Raw genomic sequence first — 18,549 nt, forward strand, 5'->3', positions numbered from 1 at the left:
ACAGATATGTTACACATCAGTATCTTAACCATATACAAGTAGCATGAAGAGGGTACTCCGGTCTAAATGAAATCATCACGTAGTCATAGGGTGGAGAAACAAAAAAGGATATTTTAAAATACGACATACAAAGAATATAAGGAGAACACTTAGAGACTGAACTTTTAAAGGTTTTAAGTTGTTTGCTGATTTAAAAAAAGGGACTTAATGAAAGGAAACTGTCAAAAACAAAGAGGCACAGTCACTCAACAGGTTACTTACATGCACAGAGGCCATTGGGAGTAAGACAGCATGAAAAATGTACAGGGGTCATTGAAATATGGCTTTTAATATATTAGTAAAATAAAAGTATAATATGCACAAAAGAAACTTTACCATGCAATATTCTAAACATGAGGCAAATAAATCACATTAAGAAACAAACTCATTTTAATAAAAATTCAACAATATCCTTATATAAAAGCCAGGGGGTTTTATATACTAGCATATGCATACAAATTTTGTCTGGGAATAGTTACAAGAAACCTTCTTCAGGGAGTGTAGGTGTGGAAGCCTTTTGCTTTTCATTCCGTATCTTTTCTAATCACGTGTGCCTATTACTTTTACTATTAAAAAAATGTCAACAGGGCAGTGAGATTATGGGCCACTTTTTGTCGTCTTTAGAGTTCTCTGTATTAAAGAAAACAAAAATAATAGCTTTTTAACGTCAACAGTACTAATTTGTGGTATTAAACATAATTTAAACACACCTATGAATGGTATTGTAGAAATCCTCTATGTTTGTATGTATGTATGTAAATGGGGTTTCTCAGGATATTTAAATACCACTTCTCAGGCCTCTAACATTAAAAAAAATGAATTAATGAAGAGCTTTAAAAAAAGTTTACATTAATAACTTGATCTTAAATTGATTTTGGAAGTCCTAGGGCGGAGGAATCTCAGCGCCTCAAAGAGTATAGTTCTTCTAGAAGCATGACAATGCTTTTTGCATCAAATTTATGTGGCTAAAAGTCTTTCATGCGTTGCAGAAAATGTATTTGCTGTAAACGCTACACATACCATAATCAAATCTATTCCCAAGGCTTCAGAAATACTGTCTGGCATATTGTCCTGACTTCCTGGTAAGCTACTCAATGTTCATGACACTTTTGAGTATTCAGGTACCTGTTCTTCAGTAGAATCTTTTCCATAAATAAACCTTTAACATTGATTCCATATCTCAGTTGGAAAAGCTATCTTCAAAGCAGCTTTGAAGTATACTAGTATCTTCAAATACTGTACAAACCTCCACTTAGATAAGCCATTGTACACTGGTAACACTGGGCTGAGTAAAGTGGGCCTAATGTTACCACACCCTCTGTTCTTTCAAGGAAACGCAGAAACCCAGATTTTATGTTAAATATTTGATTTTCAAATGTGATAACTAATTAAGATTAAACACTGTGTGTATATGGGAAAAATAAAATTTATTTATGGGTCACATTCAGCTAATAGACTGCCACTGTATATTGTGAGAGGTAGGCAACAGTTTGAACAGAATTCTGCTTTAATCAGACATGTAGAATTTCCTGGTGACATAAATGGAAATAATTAAGTCTAGTATTTTATCATTTCCATCAGTTCTAGATATTGATAAAGTTCTCATCCTTTATTTTTACTACAAATGTAAACAACTTCAGAATTTAATGATAAGGTTTGGATCTTGCCAACAACAGCTGCTGAATTCTCAAAGATTTGAAGCAAGAAACAAAACGTATGCCCTTATTTTATTTTTTTAAAATTACTTATTTTTCAATGTATAAAAATCAGTTGCATTTTAAAAAAATTGAAGTACAGTTGATTTACAATGTTGTGTTAGTTTCAGGTAGGTGTACAGCAAAGTGATTCAGTTATATATATATTCTTTTTCAGATTCTTTTCCCTTATAGGTTATTACAAAATATTGAGTGTAGTTCCCTGTGCTCCACAGTAGGTCCTTGTTGGTTATCTGTTTTATATATAGTAGTGTGTATATGTTAATCCCAATGGCCCTTATTTTAATTTATTGAGGACTATGGGAAGATTCCCCCACTGTATTTTACAATCGACTTTTGAATAAGTCAGAAAACACCTTTCAGAAATATAGTTGGATTTGTGGCCTATGAACCCATTTGGCTAGTTCTTGGTATTAAAGAATATGATATTTCAAAGTTCTCAAAGCATTTGCCTTCCCAGTGGAGGTCAACAGTATGTGTTTCTTTTAGAGCAATTCTTTATGTAGGCAATGCCACATATTAGGATAAACTTTCATCATAGCTAAAAGCAGAACAGCTGATAAAATACTTGACTTTCCTTCCTGACAATTTCATCTCTTGTAAAGGCAAGGTAATCAGTAAGTAAATGGTTCTTCTGGTCTTTATAGTTAACAAAATGTAAGAGTTGGTTGGTGATGGGGAAGAATGCTGAAGAGATGGTGGCAGAAAGGACATGCCAGGCAGCATCTTCTAGAAAGTCCAGGGAAAAAGCCAGGCATCTTCTCCAGACCAGAAAAACTAATAGGAGAGCTCATGAGTGATGATTTTGTGCGGGTGGGAATCCTAACGATGACATTCTGACTAGACAATCATAAACACAGGTTCTGTACAGAAACTTGAGTGGCCCTGCAAGGACCTTATAAAAAGCTCAGATTTTCTATCAAGGGAGGCTCTCAGGCAGTGACAAATACTGACATGTAGAAGGAACTGTGAGCATGAGGAAGGCTCCGAGGCCCAGAAGACGACTGCTTAGGCAGATGCTGTGGAGAACAAAAAAGTGGTGGGGCCCCTCTACTCCTCTTAGTTTTAAGTTTACAAGAACTTAGACAGATCCATGATTTTGGATAGGAGGTGCTGTGTTTAAAGACGACAGAGAAAAAGCAATTCCATTCCATTTCTACGAGGTTCCTGCCTTCTCTAGCAAGGGTGATACAGCCTTCAAACATAATGGGCAGTGTTTACCAGAGCTAAAGCTTAAGATAAGGGACAGCAAATGAGTACTTGGCTTCATTAAATGATATCCATTTATCAGGCCCAGTGATGAAATAACCTGAGATCCACTGAATTTTAGAATTAGAAAAGATATCCTTTATTGACTAACCCAATTCCCTCGTTTTGAGGCCCACAGGAGCCAAGTGATTTGCCAAAGGTGCATGGATACACAGGTGTGCTAATTTCCGGTCCTAGCTTGGGCTGGCTATTAAGCTTACAGGTGCGTTTGCAGGACTACCAAGCACCACTTGTGATGAATCAGAGAGAACAGGAATAATGGAAGATCAGTGGTGCCCCAGTGGTCAAAGAATGGAAAAAGTTAACTGTGGAAAACACTGGCCACCAGATAGGATGCTGATTCTCTGGCAAAATTCTTAAGTGAACGATTCAACGGACTCTTTGTCAGAATTTAGAGAGTCTAGTTTTTCAATTAACTGGCTTCTTATTTTTCCTCAGAGCTAAATTAAAGAGTGTTGGCAAATTGAATACTCATGTCTACATGCCTTCCATCAGTAGAATATAAAAAGCTAAGGATGAATTGACAGCCTTATCGGCCATTTCTTTGCTTTTCTAGGTTTAAATTAATTTTAATGCCATCTATATATCATTTAAAATTATTGTAAAAATTACAAGGTTATACATATATATGTAATGTCAACAGACCTTTTGAGCCTGTTAGAAGCTGATGGAAATAAAGGTGATTATGGAGGCTTGGCAATAACCACTGACATTTTATGTTAAACAACATTCTGCTGCTACTACAGTGAATTTCTTCAAATAGTACTACTGGAGCATTTACAATTAGTTTTAACTAATTATATTTCACTAATCTACTTTGAATATTTCTTCCCTTTATAAAACAAAAAAGCCATTATCAGACTAGTGCTTTGTAGTGGTATATAACCAGAAATGATACCTTTTATTGGAAATAAAAATGTGGCACACTGTAGCTATCATGATGGGAAAGATTTCCTTATTTAACTGAACCATTTAAAATTAAGCCATGTGGTCACTCACATTCATTCCACATTATACAATACTTCAAAATGTTTACTTTTACTCTCTGATCAAGAAATGAATCATTCAGAGTTTCAAAATAATTTTTCCTAGTGAATGCTAATAAAATATAACATTCTACAGAGGGAAATGCATTTCGTATTTGTCAGAAATATTATACTGTCAAACTGGGTATGCATGATTGCATTCACTTGATTTTCTTTGCCATATGTTTGAAGTTTGGAGTTATTTCTGAAACCTTGGGAACTAATCTAATGCCAATGTTGGGGCTTGCACCTCCTCAGAAAAGTTCCTTATAAAAGGAGTCATATTAAGAAGTTACTGAAAATAAGTAAATCCCACTCTACATCATCATGCCTTTTCGTTAACTTAAGTTACATCCTGTGAGTCTTCTGGGAATTCTACTGCAATGACAGAGCATGCTTTTTTGGTATTCATTTCAGTTCTTAGCAAATGAGTGAATATTTTGACTTAAGTTGAATGCAAGCTTCCATATAGACAAACATACCATGAAGGGTAGGCCAAGATAATGTTCTTGGTCTTTTATGGGCTAAGAAATACCATGAAGGAAGAAGACTAGTGACAGGAACTGACCAAATTAAGTTAGTATCTATCTAATGTCATTTGCACTCTTTCAAATCAATCACTGAACCATTTGCAGCACAGCTCTCTGTTAAGAGTGCACCTTTGCCCTTAGAAATGTGGCACAGGGCCATGTCCAAGGGCCAGAGAGGAGTCAGGAGTGAGGGTATTTGCTCAAGACCAATCTCAGCAAGGAGGCAAGAATCCTGGCAATTCAGCAAACTCTCAATCTCTCATTTCTCAGGGGAGGACTTAATGTACTGGGTTCTTTGAGTTCCAGAGAGTACTGTTTCCAAATAGCATTTTCTTCCTATAAAGTATAGCTCTGTAAAATATTTGGCAAATAACCAACATAATAATTGAAGGTAAGGGATTCTTAAAGTTTTTGCAAGCTGATGATCTCATATGGTGAAATTTTTTTGATAGAGAACTCTGAAGACGGAATTGAGATGTTACATCTACTTCAGTCTCTTTGAGATGTTTAACCGGTCTCAGTAAGTCGTACTTTTCCCTACCTGCATTGTGCTTTGCCAAATATTTATCTTTGTACTGCTTCTTTTTCTTGCCAAACCAAGTACAGCTGGCTTGCTGCTCCTGTTTGGTCTTCTCCATGGCAATGCAAGCAACTCGCCTAGCACACAAAGAAAAGAAAAAAACTAATGTATAGTTTTATGCTGATAAAAGAGGAAAACCAGTCATTTGAAGAGTTTACATGAACCTGCATGAACAAACTCCTCACAAACTTTTCAAATCATTCAGATAAAGGTTGCTCCTTGACAATTTCCTAGAAAGGTTTTAAAAATGCAGGCTTATACGAAAATAACATTGTATCACTTGAACATATACTAACTGATAACACAGATGAAAAGTCTAAACATACAGTCATGAAATACAGTGGAATGAGTGTGGGATTTTGAGTTGAGACAGGTCTGATTTGAATCCTGGCTCTATCACTTATTAGCTTTTATCAATTTAGTGTTAGGTGCTTTTCTAGGAAATTTACATATATTAACTCATTTAATCTTTCTAACAACACGTGAAATCGTGTCACTGTTTTACAGATGAGGGGATCAAAGGACTGAGAGATTAATTAATTTGTCCCAATCACACAGCTAATAAGGTGGGAGAGTGAGGACAGTCTGGCACCAGAGCCCATGCTCTTAGGCGGTACATTCTATTGGCAAGTTCCTTAATCTCTTGAAGCCTCTTGGATGGGTGTTGTAAAGAATTATAACAAAAAATGTAAATAATATCCCTAGCACAGTGGCAGGCACAGTAGATGCCTAATAAATGGTACTACTACTACTTGAAGATTCTAGATAGGAAAAAAAAAACTATGATTAAATCCATAGTTAGCATTACATTCAGAAAAATCATAATTTTGTTCTACATAATTACAGTATTCAGCATTAGTAACATATACATAAATGTTGTTAAAAAGTTGCTCTCTTAGGACTTCCCTGGTGGCGCAGTGGTTAAGAATCTGCCTGCCAATGCAGGGGACACGGGTTTGAGCCCTGGTCCAGGAAGATCCCACATGCCGCGGAGCAACTAAGCCCATGCGCCACAACTACTGAGCCTGCGTTCTAGAGCCCGCGAGCCACAACTACTGAGCCCACGTGCCACAACTACTGAAGCCCACACGCCTAGAACCCACACTCCGCAACAAGAGAAGCCACCGCAATGAGAAGCCCGTGCACCACAACGAAGGGTAGCCCCCGCTTGCCACAACTAGAGAAAGCCTGTGCGTAGCAACGAAGACCCAACGCAGCCAAAAATTAAAAAAAATAATAATAAAAAAAAAGTTGCTCTCTTAGGTTTAGGCTAAGCAAGTACTTGCCTTTCAAGATATTACCACAGAAGGTTTTGCTTACTTAATGACTTTGCTTGTGGGCCAATGTGGGGTGCCTGAGTGAGCCACATATAAGGAGAATCCAAAATCACTATCAGAATGCCATACAATGCTATTGAAAATGACGAGTTGTTTTCCAATGAGATTGTACTGATTTGCATTCCCACCAGCAGTATAGAGTTCCTATTGTTCCACTTCCACGTCAACACTTGTTATTATCAGTCTATAATTTTAGCCATCATGGTGGACGAGTAATGAAGTAACACTGTGTTTTGAGTTTGCATTTCACTGATTATTAATGAGATTGAGCACCTTTTCATATGCTTATTGGCTATTGGATTTCCTCTTTTGTAAAGTGCCTGTTCAAATCTTTTGACCACTTTCCTATCCAGTTGTCTTTTTCTCATTGATTTGTAGGAATTCTTTATATGGTCTGAATATTACACTTTTGTTAGTTATATATGTTGGAGGTATCTTCTTCCACTCTGTGGCTTGCCTTTTTAATCTTTTCATGGTATTTGATGAATGTAACTTATTAGTTTTAATTTAGTCAAATCTAGCAATGTTTTCTTTTATGGGAAATATTTTTGATATCTTTTTTAGGAAATCCTTCCCTGTCCCTAAAGATATTCTCCAATATTATCTTCTCAAGGGTTTATAGTTTTGTCTTTCATGTTTTGGTTTTTAATACACTGGAACTGATTTTTGTATGTGGTGTGAAGTTAGGGGTCCAATTTCTCTCATTTTTTTCCCTAATGGATAACCAATTGTCCCAGCACAACTTATGGAAAAGTCTATTTATTCCTCACTAGTGACTATTTATGTATGAGAGTGTTCAGGGGTTCTCTTCAATTGGTCTATTTGAGCATCTCTAAGCCCATACTTTATTGTCTTAATTACTACAGCTTTATAATAAATCTTGGCATCAGTGGGGCAAGGCCTCCCTCCTTATTCTCCTAGAAGAGCATCTTGACTATTCCTGATTCTGTGCATTTCCTTGAAAACTTTAAAATTAGCTTGTCAATTTCAAAACGGTTGGGATTGAATTGAACCTATGAATCAATCTGGGAGGAATAGACATCTTTACAATATTTACAATATTGAGTCTTCTAGTCCCTGAATACAGTATGTCTTTCCACTTATCTAGGTCTTCTTTAATGTCTCAATAAGTTTTATAATTTATCCTCTAAATGTCTTGAACAACTTTATTAGATTTGTTCCTAGGTTGTTGATTAAAAAACTTATAAATGGTATTTTAAAAAATTTGTAATATTGAAAAATTCAAACATATACAAGAGTAGAGAATAGTGTAATGAACCCCAAATATCTACAACCCAGCTTCAACATTTATTAACTCATGGCTTATTTTGTTTTATTTACAACCTACCCACCCTAAGATTACTTTGAAAAAAATCCAAGTTTGTATCATTTCTTCCTTAAATATTCTTAAATTCCCTTTAAACCTATAGGTTCCCCCTCCTTCCCTCTCTCCCTTTTCTTCTTGCAAATTATTTGTTGCAGAAACTGGTTGTTTGTCCTACAGTTTCTGATCTCACCCCTGTGGTGTCTTCAGTAAGTCCCTTTGTCTTTTGCATTTCCTGCAAATAGCTAATTAGATCTAGAGGCCTAATCAAACTTAAGTTCTATTTTTTTTGCAAGAGTACTTTATAGTATTATGGTGTTGCAGGTGGTATTATGTAGGGTATTTAAAAAATTATTTTCTGTTTTTTACTGTAAATAGAAATATAATTGATTTTTGTACACTGATTTTACATCAGCCATCTTGCTAAACTCTCATATTAATTCTAATTGTTTATCTATAAATGATTCCTTTGAATTTCTACACAGAATCATATCACCTGTTATATATTTTTTCCCTTCCAATAATGTTTGCTGTAGGTTTATTGTAGATACTCTCAATCAGGTTTAAGGAAGTTCCCTTCAATTCACAGTTTGTGAGAGTTTTAATCATGAATGGATGTTGAATTTTAAAATCCACACCTATTGCTATGACCATGTGGATTTTTCTTCTTTAGTCTGTTAATATGGTGAATCAGGTTGATTGGTTTTCCAATGTTGAACCAGCTGTGCATTCCCAGTACAAACTCTACTGGGTCAAGATGTATATCCTTTTTATATATTGCTAGATTCAATTTGCTAATATTTTGCTACGGATTTTTACATCTGTGCTCATGAGGGATATGGGTCTGTAGTTTTCTTTTGCCTTTACTGAACTTTGGTATCAGGGTAATGCTGGCATCATGAAATGAGTCGGGAAGTGTTCTCTTCTACTTTCTTAGAGTCTTTCCTCCATGTCTCTTTCTCTCTCTTGCTCTTTGAGGGCTTTATTTATATTTATTTCTTTATTTTTGGTTAGGAGAAAGACATTTATTGGGAACTACTGTGAACTCTCAGCAACAGCACCAAAGTCAATCTCCATATATTACCTAAGTGGCATACAGAGGAGGCTGATGAAACCTTTGCTTTGGGAATTCTTCCAGTTCAAGCCAATATGTGCTGTCAGTCATAACTACAGCTTCTGTGAGGCACAGGATCTTTGGAAACATAAACAGAACTGAGGAATTTTTGACAGGTTAAAAGAGATGAAATCCTGACCTCGTGAAGCTTACGTTATAGTGTACAGAGTATCTTATAATAAATGTTTTTCAGCTTAAAAAATTTAAGAAAAAGTTCCCAGTAAAAATTTGTGGTGTGGCCATATGTGGTATAATGACAGAGGAATGATACTGATTTTTACTAGGCACTCACTCAGGAAATGAATGTTATTTCTTTTAGCTCAGTATGTGCAAGGAAACTGTGTTAGAATTTAGGTCAACCTGGAAGGAAATTTCAAACACATGTTTAACATTTTATTGCTGACTTGGATGAGGATCTAGTAGGCAAGGGAAGGGATGACAGATTCAGGGACTCAAATCATATCAGAGGATTAGACTGATGGGCCTTGTCAAGCAAGATGAGATTTAGCAAGGATAAATAAGGTAAGGTATTTGGGTCCAAAAAATTTGATTTCTCTAGAGGATGTGAAAAATATGACTTGGTAGCAACACATCTGAACAAAGCTTCTGGGTCTGGCTGATAGTATTGTTTCAAATCTTTCTCATTAGTATTACACGTCCATCGACATGCTAGAGACCAATTCACTTTTCCAACAAGGGACTCTGCTTTTTCCCCTCAGCTGGGAATGCCTTCCTATACCTCCGGAGTCCTACTGTGGTCTCAAGGAACATACTGCCCAGTGGGCCTCTTCCTCTTCATCCTAGTTAGAACCCCTGTCTCCCTCTATGGTCACTGCAACTTTATTGAGTTCAGTTTTTCTGCAATAAACCGAATATAACATATAAAGTGTAAAATTTCATCAGTTTTGAAACATTATGCATCCCATGAAACCATCACTACAATCAAGATAACAAACATTTTCATCACCCCAGGAATTTTCTTATGCCCCTCTGTAATCCCTCCCTCCCTCCTCCAGATCCCCAGGAAACCACTGTCACTGTAGATTAGTTTTGCATTTTCTGGAATTTTATATAATGGAATTATACAGTATGTTCTCTTTTTTGCCTGGAAACCCAGCCTAATGATTTTGAGTTTCACCCATATTGTTGTATGTTATCAATAGTTCATTTCTTTTTATTGCTTAAGAGCATCCTATTGTATGCATATGCCATCATTTGTTTATCCATTTACCTGCTGACGAAAACTTTAAAAAATTTTAGCCATTCTAATAGGCGTGTGGCCACTGAGTTTTAGTTAGTGCATTTTTTGTCCTTGGAAATTCATTTTGGTTCTTTTTCAAATCTGCTATGCCATTAAATTTTTTCCCCTCTTCTCTGAAGATATTTTTTAAGCTTTTACTGATTTTTAAAAGCCTGCTAATAAGCACAGTTGTTTAAAAACCTTTGTCTCCTAATTCCAATATATGAAGTAGGTTTGAGTTTGTTCCTGGCGTCTTTCATTTCTGTCAGGTCTCACTGGTTTCCATGTGTGCTTGCTCATTTTGACTTGCTGGTAACTGCCCTCAAGAAAGTTTATGTGGGAGGTCAGGAGGAGCTCTAGGATGAGGCCTAGGATAAAAGTGTTCTCCTTCAGAGACTTTCATTTGTTTATAACAGATATTTGGAACTATTAGTAAAGGGGAAACCACATCAAGCACATAGCTGGAGTTTCCCTGGCTGTCCCAGGCTATGTGTACCTGGGTGCAAATCCATTCAGGGTGGACCGGTGGCCACAATTTTTTCAGGGGAACTTTGCTTTCCTTTTGCTCTGCTCACCGACAAGGCAGCCTTCTCTACAGTCCCCTGGTGTGGAAGGGCAGTGAGGGGATGCTTATCTATCTATCTGTTTGCTCTTAACCTGGGGGTATAGCCTTTTGCAGATCCTGACAATGCGGGATGAGTCTCCTAACAGATTCTCCTACTTGTACAGGCCTTATTAGGTCTTAACCTTGGTCCTCTGGCAGAGAAGTTTTTAGTAAGAGAAATGCCCTCCTGGCAAAATGGACCAATTTGGTACTCTAATTTTTACTGCTCTGATTAATGGCTTTCATATAAAAATTGGTCCCTGAGTTCCCCAATACCTTTTCAGCTACTCAGTGCTCTTAAGGTCATTTTCAAAAACATATTTTCTGTAGCACTTTTCGTTTTTTTTTTCCCCAGTGGGAGGATTGATCCAAATAACCTAGTCTAGTCTACCATTATAGGAAACAGGAAGCAAATCTGCTTTTCCCCCTGCCATTTCTCAGGCTTCCTCCAGAGGACTCAGAGTTCTAGGTATTGGTGAGACATGATTTATACAAATGAGCTGACCAGGGAGAAGAGGTCTGGATTCTACATAATTCTTTTCAACAAATGCTCATTAATATATGGCAACGTTCAAGAACACATTTTGTAAAACATAAATATCAGTGATAACATAGTAACATCACCATCAAAATGACTTAGAAATCACTTTCCTCTCACTAATGCTTAAACTGTTTTCTGAAGATCAGACTGAAAGACAGCATCAGACGGAAGGCTGCTACTTCCTCTAACTAGGCCCATGTTTCCTCGTGTAAAATGATGGCATCTGAAGTTCTTACCAGCTCTGACATTCTAAATTTAAGAGTATAGCTGAAAGAAGTGATCAAGCAAAAGAGATTAGCTGAGAAATCCCTTTAATTAGTGAATAAAATGGATGAAAAGTTGTACGTGTCTATGAACTCTATGCCTTTGGTCTCTTTCAGCTAGGTTCAAGTATTTTGGACATGAAGTTATCTTTTTTGCACTAGGTTTCTGATATATATTGCCAAAGTACTGACAAAGGTAAAAAACTATTGACATTTTTCAAAAAATAGCAAATTGTAACATTAGTAACAGAAATAGATTTTACCAAAACACACAGTAATCTGTGACTCCTCTCAGTTAAAAACATGTCTAAAAACTGTCTGACTTTAACCTGCTTTCAAAGCCTAAACTGTCTAACAGACACACATTTTTAAAGACCTGGCAAGGGGGACTTCCCTGGTGGCGCAGTGGTTATGAATCCGCCTGCCAATGCAGGGGACACGGGTTCGAGCCCTGGTCCGGGAAGATCCCACATGACTCGGAGCAACTAAGCCCGTGCGCCACAACTACTGAGCCCATGTGCCACAACTACTGAAGCCCGCGCACCTAGAGCCTGTGCTCCGCAACAAGAGAAGCCACCGCAATGAGAAGCCCGCGCACCGCAACAAAGAGCAGCCCCCGCTCGCCACAACTAGAGAAAGCCCGCGCACAGCAACGAAGACCCAACGCAGCCAAAAATAAATAAATAAATACATTTATTTTAAAAAAAAAGACCTGGAAAGGTAAAGAACGAAGCTTCTGACTGCCTTACCCTTCTAATAGTGAAACATTTTCTCTTTAAATACCTGGAATGACCGTGAATCCTGGCATTTGAATTTTTCGCTGGTGGTGGAGTGGAATGGGGGTGGTGAGAGCATGTGGAGGGGCAAGGAGAGGGTACATTTAAAAAAATGCAATTTTAAAAGGATGGAAACAGCATATAGGAATAGAGGGCTCTGCTAAGAGACCACGATGTGACCATGACCTGAGGCTAGTCGCTCAGCCTCTCTACAGACCTTCCTCTCCTTATGTGTGAAACAAAGACCTGACTCTATACGCAGGAGCTTACTTGGTGCTGACAATTTAGAATTCTTGGATGACTAATTTGAACTGTGTTTGGCTAATAGAGCGAGGAATATATTAAACAGGTTTTACCCTGTAAAAGAATAAAATATAAAGTTGAAAAATGGATGGCCAGGCTTCATTTTTATTGTAAACTAAAAGAAAACAACAAAAACATACCATTCCTGAAGTTCTGGAGAAGGAATGAGACCCGCAGTTCCATTTTTGGAGTTTTCCAGTTTACCCTGCCACCAATTGTGATCATCCTTACTGATAATCTGGATAATGTCACCAACTCTGAATCGAATGCCAGCTTCTTTGCAGGGGATGAGGTCATCCTTGGCTGGATCATATTCAAATTGTGCTCTTACATAGATCTATAAAACAGGAGTTTGTAAGAAAAAATGCCATGGTGATGTGAAAGTAAACAGTCAGCTCTAACTTAATAACCACACACTAACACTTACTACAATACAAACAGGACATTAGATGGTGAAAGCAAATATGATGCATGGAAATACAACACAAAAAAACTGCTACCACTAGAAACAATGTACTACTTTTGGTGTGTACAGGTTCAAGTCTTTGCTCTTTTTATTTGGAGGGAACACTTAAGATACTTGCTTAGTAAAGATAGACTTAATTTCTGCTTTTACTATAATAGGATAGGCTTAAAATTATAGAGAAGTATGCTTACCATTTTAAAATCTGAATATATTTAGTTGCTATTATGCATAAGTTGTCATGATCACATGGCAGCCTTTAAACCATGACCACAAGCATTCAGGACAGGCTTTAACCCTAAAGCAGTACATGATACAAAACTAGCAAGAACTCCGTGTTGGTATCTTGCTGTAAAATGCCTACATGACAACTGGCAGTGTGTCTACACACTGCTGATAAGCTTAAATGTAATTCAAACAATTTTTTAAAGCATTTAAAAATAGTTTTATTTTTTAAACAGGATTTAGACTTTGTATTTTACTCTTTTTAGAGAAGAAAAATGAGTTTGAATCCTGGCTTTGCCAGTGTAACACTTGAAATCTGCACAGAGCTTCAAGATATGCATGGTTTAAGGCTCTGAGTTTTATATGTAAATATAACTAGTAAATATTATAAAAGGAAACAGATTAGCATACAGGGGGTTATATGGCACCATTTTATGAATCACTGGATTTCTAAATGATTTAAAATAAGGTGCTAGATATTCAACGTTGCATCACTTATGGGTGAGTTCTATTAGGTGCTAGTTTATGCACATCTTAACTCACAATTTGATATTTTTTAATAGCACATTTCACAAAAAATACCATAAAAATTCTATCTCTTGAAATTAAATTTGAATATTAATGTTTAAGTCACTGTAAAACCAACCTGAAGGCCTTGGAACTATTGTGTGATTATTCTGTTTAAGTTTCTTTTCAGAAATCCAGCCTATAAAATAACAAGTCTCTGCATTTGCACCTAAAATTCATACTCAAAGTGCCAGCAAATTGAAAGTTACTTGCTTGTGTTTGTTAGGCAGCACTTAACTTTTCATGTTTGATTAGGCTGTAAAGCCAGGAATTTTCTGTTCTTTTTTTTTTTTTTCATTGTATATGGCTTTTAGAAATACACATGCAGATACAAATTAAGAAAAAGCCTTCAAACTTCAGATAATTATTGCTTAAAAATGTTCACTGGCATGTACGTTTTAGTTATTCTTAGAATTCTAAGAATTTTGTAACCTTTAAAAATTTTTTTCCACCCCAGAAGCAGGCCCATAAGATCCCCAAAGGCTGAATTCTCAACCATCAACACAAAATGATCAGGTTGAAATTACAATAACCATCACAGCTACAAAGATGTTAGGAAAAAAATCTTTATAGAGAATTAGTCATGTGTAATGTGTTAAAATGAAATGGTACAAGCTCTCAATGCTCAAATGTTATGGTCCAAAATGCAGACATTATGGGATGAAAAGGGTTAATAAAGGATTGGCTATTAGCAGCTCAGTTTAGAGAAGTTTCTATAGAGGGTATCTATTCACCTGTCGTCCTTTTGGTTGGGTAGTTGATGGCAAGTCCTGTAGAATAAAGCCAACCCAGGAGAAAAATTTTCATTTACTTTTCAAAGAGTACAAGGTAATTTGTGTGTTCTGTTACAATATGGTTAAAAAATGAGCTAGATTTAAGTTGTAAAGAGATAATATACATTATTCCATTTCTCAGAAATGTTGAGTTATCAAAAAAAAAAAAAAAATCAAACCCAGGCCATTTAGCAGCAAGCTGAAGAAAGCAGGTAAGTTTAAGCAGAGAGAAAATGTGTTCTTAAGAAACAACTCAGCATCTTCAACACAAAAGCCACTGCAAGTGAAATAGCCTATTTAAAAAACCCCCCAAAACTCAAAAGAGCTGTTGCCCTTTTCAACTTAGTCACTGCAACCATTTAGATTTCGAAAAATTCAATGGTTGTACGGATTTTCACCATCTTAAAGTTATTAAATGTTATAAATGAATTCCTTTGGTAGCCTGTTTTGAAGCTGCAAATAAAAGTCTTAGGAAATTTTCTTCCATAATTTCTCTTATATCATTCCATTTGAGGTGATCTCTAAATTATTTAAAAATTTATCTGATAAAAATGTTGATATATTTTTAAAGGGCAAGTTAATAGGAAAAAAGTGATACTGCTGTATTATTAGAACTCTCAATATTTTTAACAGCAATATCAGCAACTTAGAGATTTTGTTACCCCAAATATTGCACACCTGCACGTATAAGTGCTCCCATTTGTTTAAATTAAAAACAATTCTTTTTACTTTTCAAAATGGATAGTTCTGAAAAAAAAAGTAAAATTCCAAGTTCAAGTCAAAATATAAAGTACTTTGTGTTAAAGATGTGATAATAGCGTGGCTTAAGTGCAGTTTGAAGCCAGTTCCTTTTGCTGTTTATATCCAGGCAAGGCTTATAATTCACAAAAGTATGTGCACGTACCACAATAACAGAGGGCACACCAATTCGTAAACTTAGATAGCGGAAACTAAAACATGTTGCTGATATCACTCAGAATAGACAACTACAAAGCCCGAGAATACCCAAATGCCTACTCTGCAAAATCCTTACATTTCTTTATCTTTCTCAAATTAAAAAAAAAAAAGTTGAGAAATTTCAAGAAACTTCCATTTACATCCTTTGCATAACTTTGAGCAAAGTCATAAATAGTAGATGGGTGACACAGAAATACTTTGAGAATGACCAAAGCAGTCTTGAACTACATTTCTTCAAATTTAACTAATGAAAGGCATTTTTAATGAGAAGAAAATGTTGAAAAAGATTTTCCAGGAGTAAACTGCATTGTAGCTGTAGTAGCCTTGTATATCGGCAGAAGACAATATTTCCACTGAACACATGTAACTAGAACACTCATGGCAGGTGGCACCAACAAAATTGTCACACTTTGCTGTGTGGAGCTAGAGTTCTTACCGAAACAGAATTGTTAGTGCTGCTATGACCATTAGCTGGGGACTGTCTGGAAGTGGAGGGGGAATCTCTCTGAAATAAGACACAAGGTTCATTAACACAGAACACCAGCACAGAAACAGAGATATTCACATCAACAGTTACAACCACAGTCTGACAACCATTTCCTTTGAGGTTTTAGCTATAAAGGTGCCATACTGACTTAACTTGCATGATTTCACAGAAGTATGAAAAAAATTTTTACAGTTTGAAGATTCACATATTGTAAGTGATGACCGTGTCATTCATTAACCATTTATTTCCTGTCTCTAACATTCTATAACCTTTGCTTTCTTTAAATAAGACCCCGAAGGGTGACTTGATATTAAAATCCTATCAAGTACTGTAAAATGACAGATATTACTATACAATTATTGTGCTGAAGATCCCAACTGCCTAATTTTTATTGAAAATTAGGTTTGAAAAGTATTTATTTAATAATCCTTAGGTACTTTGGTATCAAAAATTACTGAATGATGCAATTTGAAGTGAAGTGAATCTCAAAAAAAGACTTTTCATGTTGTAATCACCTTAGAATCTTTCTAGGATAGATATTACTAATAAGGGTAAAAGATATACACCAGAGAAGAAACCTTTCTTCTTTTAGATTATTTTAGCGGATTAATTAAAACAATAATCTTGAGCCTCTAAAGATTCTGGCAAAGATCCCAGCAGCCACAGCCACTATACTATGTGACATGCTCAAAATCCTTTCCAGGCTCCACTCCCTTATTGTCCAAATCAACTTTAATGTTAGAAAAAGGAGGGGATGAAATAAGTATTTAAAAATTTTTGGTTTAGTAGAGTTCTTTGAAACCTTTGAAATGTGCATTTCTGCTCAAAAGACATTTGCTTTTTCTAGAAGACTTAAAGAAAACCTCCGGAACCTGTTAGCCTTTAAATAATGGGATCCCTTAGATGAGTATTGTCAGATGTTAGTGAGCAGAATGATGTCTAGGCGCCACCCCCAGAGACTCATGTCAGTAGGGCCAGGGTGTGGGGCAGGGGTCCCCTCTTTTACCAACGGCCAGGGGGATGCTGATGAAGGTGGCCAGAGAGCTTTTCTTTGGGAAGTACTGCTGTAGCTGGGAAGAGTCCAACCACAGGCTTGAATTCTGCCAGAGCACAGGAGAGTCAAACAGACTGGGGGTAGGGCTAGGAGGGGAATACATTTTTTCCTATTCTTCAGAGGTAAAGAAGGTAAGAGAGGGCTCTTCTTACTCGAGAGCATAGCATTTATATGTGTAATACTGGTCCCACCCCAAAACTAGTTCAACCACTCAAAAACACAAGAGAAACTTTTTAATAACTAACATTATTTTCTGGTTAGTGAGCCAAAAAGACAAAAATCAATCGTATTTACTAAATTTCTTCCAAGATGAGAAATGGTATGAGGACCACCTGTGATTTTTAGACTATCAAAATGCTTTACATAAAAATGCATGTGACAGTCTCTCTTTTCCAGTAAGGTTTGTGTACTAGGTAACAAATTTCAAAACTATAAATCCTGGAGCAGAAGTAGTTCCATATTTTGTTTTGAAATATAGTACTAATTGAAGTTCCATAAAAAGCCACCGAGAGGAGCTCAAGAACTGATATAACAGAAACCCCAATTGTCACGGCTCACTAAAAATACACTTGACAAAACTACAAATTCTTATACATATCATCTTCAATAGGTTTACAAAAAAACATGAAGCCTCTGATTTTTCTTGTGAAATTTACATCACTACTGGAGACTGGAAGAAACATTATAATTTCTCCTAAGTACAAATTCAATTTTCTAGATGAAATAAGTTGTCTGCCAGTCTTAAATATTAACTGGAGGAAATGTGTACTTCATATTGATGTACACATACTTGGAAGATGCACAAGAAAGAACAAGCTTCAGAAAAAAATATTCAAACTGAATGTGCAATGACCAAAGGATGACACCATTTAGGCCGGCTCATATTTCCAAATATAAAAAGAATAGATTTTTGAATCTCACTTACTAACCAATAGCAAACTGAATAATAGAGGTTGGGAAAGCTACAATTTCTAAAGGATAAGCCTAATGTAAGAAAGGAGCTTTGGGTTTGTATTACTCTAGAAAACTTACTTGTTTACTAATCAGATAACATTCCAATTTAAACAATTTCACAGAAGGTTGCAAAAGCCTATATTCCTCTAATAACGTCAGTTATCAATTTCTCATAGACTTAACATCCATCTAGAGACCTGTCACAATTATTTGAACTACTCTATCTTAACAGAAATAGACCACTTCTCACATCCTTGGAAAGAAGAACTATCTATGTGATTTCTTAACAAGGGAAGTGAATGTACTTCCTGGAAATATTATTGCAATTATGATCTTTTTTTTCCCCCAGAGACTCTATTTGTTCTTTATTAAGCCTTTGTCATTATTTGGAGCTTCTCTATATGTATTT

The 18,549-nt window shown here is 36.1% G+C and overlaps 1 protein-coding gene across 10 annotated transcripts in view; it reads right to left on the reverse strand.

The window, feature by feature from the left end:
* CASK (calcium/calmodulin dependent serine protein kinase) overlaps positions 1-18,549 on the reverse strand; it is a 393,009-nt gene that overhangs the window by 20,778 nt on the left and 353,682 nt on the right. For 4 of the 10 annotated variants that reach the window (XM_082446395.1, XM_082446397.1, XM_082446402.1 and 1 more), the window contains exons 18-21: positions 16,082-16,150; positions 14,650-14,685; positions 12,801-12,997; positions 5,120-5,235 (exon numbers count right to left, since the gene is read on the reverse strand). In XM_082446395.1, coding sequence (XP_082302521.1) covers positions 5,120-5,235; positions 12,801-12,997; positions 14,650-14,685; positions 16,082-16,150 — 418 coding nt within the window. The remainder of the gene's footprint in view (positions 1-5,119; positions 5,236-12,800; positions 12,998-14,649; positions 14,686-16,081; positions 16,151-18,549) is intronic. The other 6 variants (XM_082446400.1, XM_082446401.1, XM_082446396.1 and 3 more) reach the window with 3 other exon arrangements.

The sequence above is a fragment of the Balaenoptera physalus genome (assembly GCF_965194825.1).
Source record: "Balaenoptera physalus genome assembly, chromosome: X".
NCBI classification, from domain to species: Eukaryota; Metazoa; Chordata; class Mammalia; order Artiodactyla; family Balaenopteridae; genus Balaenoptera; species Balaenoptera physalus.